Below are 8,908 nucleotides of genomic sequence, written 5' to 3'. Positions count from 1 at the left end.
TCGTTCATTAAAGGTGAGCGGATGGGAACTGTTGATTTTGATTATCATCTGAGTGTTGGTCATTTCCCATGATTCCTAGCTTCTGACCATGAACACTCATGTTCACCCAGGGCTGATTCTTTCTACCACAACACAAAAAATTCATTTTCTCCTTTGTAAGCCGGGGTTCCCTGAAGTAAAATAGTATTTTCAGGGTGTTAAATCCTATGAATTGACTAGATGTCATAGATCTATTTGATCTGTGAGAGCTGATGGTGGCATTTGGATATTGCAAGTGAAGAGGAAGCAGTGTCTCAAAATATGATCTCTTAAAATTAGGATTTTCAGATATAGGATGCTCAGTTTTATTTGCATTTCGGATAAACAATAAATAATTTTAGTATATGTTATGTAGCATTTGGTAAATATTATTTCTTATAAATGTATTCGATGTGATTTTAATATCATTTTTAGAAAAAAGTGTTTTAACGAATGTGTTGCCCATGCAATATTTTACAAACTGCAGATAATTTTAATATAAGGATATATATACCTTACATATAAAGGTAAGCTCTCATGATGAACTTGTAGATTTTTTAGTTGTTTTCTGTCTTTCCCTAGTTGCTGGTTACTACTCAGTTTGTTTTTTCAGAATAGGCTTTATAAACTGACAGTATTGTACACTTAAAAGTCTTTTAATGGGGTAATACTCATGTTAAGTATTCTTACCACGGTAAAATTAAAATGTAAATTTTAAAAAAAGAAAAGAAAAGAATGAGCAGGGTAAAAAGAAATCCATACATCTTCAGAGGGAGGTACTCACTGACATTGAAAACAGAGATAAATTCAACAAACACTAGAATAATTCTTAGCAAAGCACTGAAGACTTCAGTGTGGTAGGATTGGTACCAGAATTAGGAATTCCTTTGCTTAATCCAGGGTATTTTGCATTCTGCTGGGAAAACCATGGTGGCAGACCCTGAAACACTTGATTTTTATATGCGAAAGAAGAGAGATCTGAAAAAGTGGGATCAATGGAGAGTGGGATCAATGGAGAAACAGAAGACAACTTCTAGGAAATTCGAATAGACGTGGCTCCAGAATATTCAGTTTTGCCCTCCTTTGCCTCTCCCATGTGGAATTCCTTGGATCAGACTTGTTAAACTGACAACAAAAAATTATGGATTCCTAGAATTGCCACCAGCTGTAGGGTGGCTCCAGGCTCAGCTGCTCCAGACCATAGATCTGGACCTTGTGGTAGGTGCCCAGAAGTTTCTGCCTGATAGTTACATAGGATAAAGCTGAGCATTACAGTACAGAATTCCATCTTACATTTAACTGGCTGATATTTTGAACTCCAATTACTCTTTCAATTGAAAATCATGCTTACAGGTTTTGGTGTTTTCACTGAAGAGAAACTCAGTGTGAGAGGAAGGGAATACTGTGGATTAAGGTAAAGCAGCTTCATTATCTTCAATGAGAGTCAGTTTGTTTTACTGACTTCTCATGTAAGTTTTATGAAATGAAGAGATGGGTACTTATCACTGATTTGACAATCACAGTGTTATACTTTATATATACTCCATTATACAATTTGAGGAATATATTGACAGTAATATGATATAATAACTGCTCAAATAAATATTTTACATACCCTATCATATGCACAATGGAAGAATTAATGCATGTAAATAGCATATTAGAGGAAACAAAGCCTATGAAATTAAATATTCAAAATTCCTGAATATTGATATAAAGCATACATTTTAGCAGGAATGAATCTAGATCTTATACTAATTTGAAGATTTTCTTTTTAAAAGAAGAAAAAGTTGTACATGTAAATTAAGGCACAAATGTGAGTATTTAAAATGGAAAAAATTAATTTCAGCTGTAAAAAATGTCATAAATATCATAAAATTAAGAGTATAATATTTGTACTAATAAAATCCCAGACACATCTCAGAGTATTGTGTGGTGAGAGTGTTCTTAGAAATCATTTCGACATCAGAATAGATAGCATTATTCAATAAAAAATTTGAACCTTATTAAAATGCCCATTAAATGTCAAATGAAATATTATTACCACAATCTCTCTTCGCCGGGCCCCACGAATATCTGCAGACATGCCAATACACTATGCTATTAGTTTGAAGTGTGATGGAGTAGAAATCAGAATAAAATGAGAAAGTAAGCTTAGTTGACTGAGGTTAAAATATTTTACATTTACAACTTTTACTAAGATGTTTCACTTTGCGACTGTATCGCTAAAGCCCCATGTAGGACCTTAACAGTGGCAATGAGAGATCCAACATGTGAAACTTTATTAACTTCATATTATCTCTGTCTCTCTCTTTTAGAAAATCAAAATTCCACAAGAATTCTCAGACAAAAATGTAAGTGTATTAAAGAAAAACTGTGATGCCATTGTGTAGATGAAATGAAGTCCAATATTTCTATATTAATACTTATATGGCTTTTTTAAAAAATCAGTGGATATGTTCCAAACACTGCTGACTCTGGTTAGAGTTTAGCTTGCTGTAAGAATGCAGGTGTTTCCTATGGATCTCTCTTCTTGGGAAGTAAAAGATACTATTACTTATTTGAATTTTAAAATCAGATGTGAGTCTATGGCCATGTTATCCTGAACAAGCCTGATCTCGTCTGATCTCCAAAGCTAAGCAGGGTTGGGCCTGGTTAGTACTTGGATGGGAGACCACCTAGGAAGACCAGATGCTATAGGCGTTTCTCTTATATTCAACCAAATTAATCCTCATATCTTATATCTCAATTAAACAACACTTCCTCCTTAACATTTCTTGTTTTTGAATCACTATTTCTTTTAATAATCCTATAGAATCTGACATTTCTTCCAGCTGAAACACTTATTAAATTCTAAAAAATAAAAAAATAACAGATTGTAAGCTGACAAGGTCCTTGCAATCTGTGAGGTCAACCAAGGGTTGCCTCACCAAAATAAATAAATAAATAAATTTAAATAAAAATAAATAAAAAATAAAATCAGATCTGGGAATTATGTTGTATGCACTATTATGAAAAAAAAATGTCAATCTGTCTACAAAGATTGTAATTTGCTTAGATGACACTTCATGAAAGCTAATTAAAACCCTCTGTTCTTCCCAGAAGAGCTAACTGGACTAAATGGGCCAACAGAATCTGACATCGCTGACTGAATTTATTCTGATGGGAGTCACGAGGCAGCCTGAGCTGCAGGGTCTGCTTTTTGGGGTCTTCCTCATCATCTACACAGTCACAGTGGTGGGCAACCTGGGTATGATCATCTTGACCCAGGTGGACTCCCGCCTACACACACCTATGTATTTTTTTATCAAACACCTGGCTTTCATTGATCTTGGTAATTCTACTGTCATTTGTCCTAAGATGCTGGTAAATTTCATTAGGGATCAAAATACCATTTCATATTATGCATGTGCCACACAATTGGCTTTCTTCCTTATGTTTATTATCAGTGAATTTTTCATCTTGTCGGCCATGGCCTATGACCGTTATTCAGCCATATGTAACCCTTTGCTCTATAATGTTATTATGTCCCAGAGACGTTGTCACATGCTAGTGGGTATTCCATATCTCTACGGTACCTTTCAGGCTCTAATGTTCACTATTAAGATTTTTACCTTGACCTTTTGCGGCTCTAAAGTCATAAATCATTTCTATTGTGATGATGTTCCCTTGTTACTTTTGCTCTGCTCAAATGCACAAGAAATAGCATTGTTGATCATATTATTTTCAGCACTGAATTTGCTCTCTTCCCTGTTGGTAGTTTTAATATCATACATCTTGATTCTGATAGCTATATTTCGGATGTATTCTACAGAGGGCAGGAAAAAAGCTTTCTCCACATGTGGTTCTCACCTGACAGTGGTAATTGTGTTCTATGGGTCTCTGCTATTTATGTACATACAACCCAAATCCACTCACTCCTTTGATACTGATAAAATGGCCTCCGTGTTTTACACTTTGGTGATCCCCATGCTTAATCCCTTGATCTACAGCTTAAGGAACAAAGAGGTAAAAAATGCCTTCCACAGGGTCTTTAAGAATCAATGCAAACTTTGTATTTAATATTCAACATAGAATATTGTTCTAATAACCTAAATGTCACTTAATATTTCTAATACATATAATTATATTCTTTTTTACTTCAGAACAAAGAATAATCATAATGCACAGATAGACTGTTTCTCTTATATTCAACCAAATTAATCCTCATATCTTATATCTCAATTAAACAACACTTCCTCCTTAACATTTCTTGTTTTTGAATCACTATTTCTTTTAATAATCCTATAGAATCTGACATTTCTTCCAGCTGAAACACTTATTAAATTCTAAAAAATAAAAAAATAACAGATTGTAAGCTGACAAGGTCCTTGCAATCTGTGAGGTCAACCAAGGGTTGCCTCACCAAAATAAATAAATAAATAAATTTAAATAAAAATAAATAAAAAATAAAATCAGATCTGGGAATTATGTTGTATGCACTATTATGAAAAAAAAATGTCAATCTGTCTACAAAGATTGTAATTTGCTTAGATGACACTTCATGAAAGCTAATTAAAACCCTCTGTTCTTCCCAGAAGAGCTAACTGGACTAAATGGGCCAACAGAATCTGACATCGCTGACTGAATTTATTCTGATGGGAGTCACGAGGCAGCCTGAGCTGCAGGGTCTGCTTTTTGGGGTCTTCCTCATCATCTACACAGTCACAGTGGTGGGCAACCTGGGTATGATCATCTTGACCCAGGTGGACTCCCGCCTACACACACCTATGTATTTTTTTATCAAACACCTGGCTTTCATTGATCTTGGTAATTCTACTGTCATTTGTCCTAAGATGCTGGTAAATTTCATTAGGGATCAAAATACCATTTCATATTATGCATGTGCCACACAATTGGCTTTCTTCCTTATGTTTATTATCAGTGAATTTTTCATCTTGTCGGCCATGGCCTATGACCGTTATTCAGCCATATGTAACCCTTTGCTCTATAATGTTATTATGTCCCAGAGACGTTGTCACATGCTAGTGGGTATTCCATATCTCTACGGTACCTTTCAGGCTCTAATGTTCACTATTAAGATTTTTACCTTGACCTTTTGCGGCTCTAAAGTCATAAATCATTTCTATTGTGATGATGTTCCCTTGTTACTTTTGCTCTGCTCAAATGCACAAGAAATAGCATTGTTGATCATATTATTTTCAGCACTGAATTTGCTCTCTTCCCTGTTGGTAGTTTTAATATCATACATCTTGATTCTGATAGCTATATTTCGGATGTATTCTACAGAGGGCAGGAAAAAAGCTTTCTCCACATGTGGTTCTCACCTGACAGTGGTAATTGTGTTCTATGGGTCTCTGCTATTTATGTACATACAACCCAAATCCACTCACTCCTTTGATACTGATAAAATGGCCTCCGTGTTTTACACTTTGGTGATCCCCATGCTTAATCCCTTGATCTACAGCTTAAGGAACAAAGAGGTAAAAAATGCCTTCCACAGGGTCTTTAAGAATCAATGCAAACTTTGTATTTAATATTCAACATAGAATATTGTTCTAATAACCTAAATGTCACTTAATATTTCTAATACATATAATTATATTCTTTTTTACTTCAGAACAAAGAATAATCATAATGCACAGATAGACTGTTTCTCTTATATTCAACCAAATTAATCCTCATATCTTATATCTCAATTAAACAACACTTCCTCCTTAACATTTCTTGTTTTTGAATCACTATTTCTTTTAATAATCCTATAGAATCTGACATTTCTTCCAGCTGAAACACTTATTAAATTCTACCTCAATAAACTATGTGTTTGTTTTTGTTCTTTTATTATTATTCTTTTAGAGTAGTTATCTATCATCTTGTTTTTATTCTATTTTATGAATGTCACATAAGAGTGTAAACAAAGTGAGCCTCTTGCAGACGGCATATACTGAGATCATAATTTTTAAAAATCTATTCTGCAAATATCTGCCTCTGGATAATTTACTCCATTTACATGTAAAATAATTACAAATAATGAAGACCTACTTCTAGCATGTTGCTGTTTGTTTCCCATACATCTTCTCTTTCTCTTGTAGCTCACGTTTTTCTCCATTACAAGATATTCTTGAGTTTGTGGTTGAACACTAACTTGGGGATGCCTACAGTGAAAGTCCATAAGACTGTGAAAAAAATAATCAGGGAATTGTAAACTGAACAATTCCAGAGATCACACAGGGCATGAAGACATTAGAGTTCCCAAATCTAGGGAATAGAGTCCTCTTTCAACACTGAGGCATCCAGTAGAGATAAAACCCACTTAGACTTCTGCTGTTCCTCCTCATATAGTTTGAAAATAAGCCTCAAAAAGAGCCATCTGATTTTTGTTTAAAACATTTAGGACTCTTTTAGGGAGACAGAAAAAAAAGTTATAGCACTCATTAACACAAAATTTATAATATTCTACATCCAATCACAAACACTAGACATATATAAAAACAAGAACAGGTGATTCCACTCAGGAGATAACATAAACCATGAAATAAGAGTAATGATACAATTATTGGGCAAAAGCCTTTAAAACATTTTATAAATATGTTTGTAGTATAAGTCCTGCTATTTGTGTTTTTTTTTTTCTTTTTTAGTGCGAGTCTCTGAATTAAGTTTTGATTAACAAGGAATCTATCCCAAAGGGACATCCTTCAAAGACTGCTATCTTGAATAAACACATTGCTAGCCACCACTAGACTTTAAAGAGCCAGGCTGCCTTCCCCATGGAGGTTCTTTTATTTTGGACATTTTGGTTGATTTCAACAATGGACCATCTGGGCTACTTGTTTGTTTTCTTTTCCCCGAGCTTTAAATTTCCACTCTTCTGTTTTAAATTGACTAATAAAGAGTAAGTCTAGAGAACCCTAGGCCCCCACCCTAGAGCCCAATAAAACAGAATCCCAGGCCCCTTGAGTGGTCTCTACTTGTAACTTCACTGTTTGATCCCAGGTCTACTATGTTATGAATTACTTGAAACCTGTATCTTTTTAGTTTCCTGTTGGTTATTGCTGAAGGGCAACTTTGCAATCATAATAAGAACGACAAGGACTAGTCCAGCCACATCACTGGATATTGATAGGCTGAGACTAGTATGAAAGAATGTTCGATATACGGAATGATTTAAAGAAAACATTAACTTTTTGAGGAGATAGATGAAAGATTTAAAAAAAAAAATGGGACCTCAAATACAACACTGTATGGAAACAAATTTTTTTTTGAATGAGAGTAATAGCAGATTATAAAGCAAATTATACACCAAAAAAGAAATGTTAATGTAGCAGAGTGAAATGCTCACTCTTTCTCCCTCTGGCTCTGGTTAATAGTTCCTGCTATAGATATGCTAATGGACTAGAAGAATTCTTGAGGCTTGAGTGTTTTGCAAAAATAGCCCCTAGTCCAAAGAAGCTTTTGCTGGAGAGGTGGGGAAATGTGTTAATGACTCTTTACCAAAGATTTACAAGAACCTCAGGACAAGACTCAGATCACCATGAACAAGATGATTTGGAGATTTCGAGGTCTTCCTTGGATCTTAATTCTTGCCCTGCCTCTTCAGGATAAAGGGTGCTGGAACTCTAAAGAAGGATTTGAGAAACCATTGAAAGCTCCTATCTTCTCAGTCAGCATCTTCTCATCAATAAACCTTTCCTTATTCCAAATTCTGATCTATTGAATATTGGCTGTTTTTAAACATTGGGCACATGAACCTTGTGTTAGCAACAATAACTACACTTAAACATATCATAATAGAGGCTACCCAAAATGAAGCCAGAGAGAAATTAAAATACTGAATAAACACCACAAAAGTATTCTCAATGATCTGTAGAACAATAACAAGCTATATACTGTACATTCAAATGTAAGTCTAAGTTGAAAGCGGAGACTATATAGGGCAGGAAAACCATTGGAGGAAATGTTGGGCACATTTTTTCCAAATTTATTTTTTTAAAAAACCTATAATTCCGAAGATATAAAAAGTTAAGATAATCCTAAGCAAAATAAACAGAAAGGAAATTACACCAAAGTATATCACAATAAAATTTCTGAAAACCAATGATAAAGAGAAATCAGTTGAAAAATACTTTATGAACAGATGAAGAAAAAAATTTACCACTGATTTATTGGCAGATACAAGTCATATAAGACATTGTCTTATGTTAACCTATGATTAGATATCCAGCAAAAATACTCTTAGTTAAGGGATGTTATATTATCAAATGTTGCATAATCTTATTTTAAGAAGTCAATTTCATTTACTCACACATTTTGTGTGTGTGTGTAACATACCTAATATGTGCAGGATATAGTGTAACTGAGATGCTGACAAAGGCATATTTATGATTTCCAGTGTTTAATAATTTTGCCTAATTTATTTATTCAGATAGACCTAGGCATGAAGTATCTTTGACTTTTCCTAATGGGACATTTCAAGAATAAACAGAAATCAAGGGCACTCTCCCTCAGGTAATTACATGCAATTTGTAATTCTTGAATCAGATCAAAACTAACAAAATGAATCTCAAGTGGGTAGAAAAACACTTAAATACATTCTCCAACAACCAATGAGAATTAAAACAGTAGGACGTCAAAGCAGATTCTCCCCTAAGGTGAGTGGAAAATACTGGTTTGAAAATTTCTTAGGGCATACAGCTTAAACTGGATCATCATTAAAGATCTCGAAGGGCATTATGCTCTGCAAAACTGTTTATTTTTCCCTTGCAATATACATTTCTGTCATTAATAGGATTAATGTTCAGGACAGATCTGACACTCTGTGGAGTGGATTTAGACCATCTGAGTTTTCCAGAGAACTTACTGATACAATCATCAATTTTAACAAGGGTTTTTT

The 8,908-nt window shown here is 34.2% G+C and overlaps 2 protein-coding genes and 1 pseudogene across 2 annotated transcripts; all 3 read left to right on the top strand.

The window, feature by feature from the left end:
- Positions 1-2,602: 2,602 nt before the first annotated feature.
- LOC111733392 lies at positions 2,603-2,721 on the top strand (annotated as a pseudogene).
- Positions 2,722-3,138: 417 nt separating this feature from the next.
- Positions 3,139-4,080, top strand: LOC105308225 (olfactory receptor 8K5). The gene has a single exon (XM_011384068.1). The coding sequence runs from the start codon at positions 3,139-3,141 to the stop codon at positions 4,078-4,080; it is 942 nt and encodes a 313-aa protein (XP_011382370.1).
- Positions 4,081-4,613: 533 nt separating this feature from the next.
- Positions 4,614-5,555, top strand: LOC105308224 (olfactory receptor 8K5-like). The gene has a single exon (XM_011384067.1). The coding sequence runs from the start codon at positions 4,614-4,616 to the stop codon at positions 5,553-5,555; it is 942 nt and encodes a 313-aa protein (XP_011382369.1).
- Positions 5,556-8,908: the final 3,353 nt, after the last annotated feature.

This window comes from Pteropus vampyrus, unplaced genomic scaffold, assembly GCF_000151845.1.
Source record: "Pteropus vampyrus isolate Shadow unplaced genomic scaffold, Pvam_2.0 Scaffold559, whole genome shotgun sequence".
Taxonomy (NCBI): domain Eukaryota; kingdom Metazoa; phylum Chordata; class Mammalia; order Chiroptera; family Pteropodidae; genus Pteropus; species Pteropus vampyrus.
The sequence above is the reverse complement of the archived record's forward strand: the minus strand, read 5'-3'. Positions and strand labels throughout refer to the sequence as shown.

Coding starts and splice junctions, on each gene's coding strand:
- LOC105308225 (XM_011384068.1), top strand. CDS start 3,139: ATGGGCCAACAGAATCTGACATCGCTGACTGAATTTATTCTGATGGGA.
- LOC105308224 (XM_011384067.1), top strand. CDS start 4,614: ATGGGCCAACAGAATCTGACATCGCTGACTGAATTTATTCTGATGGGA.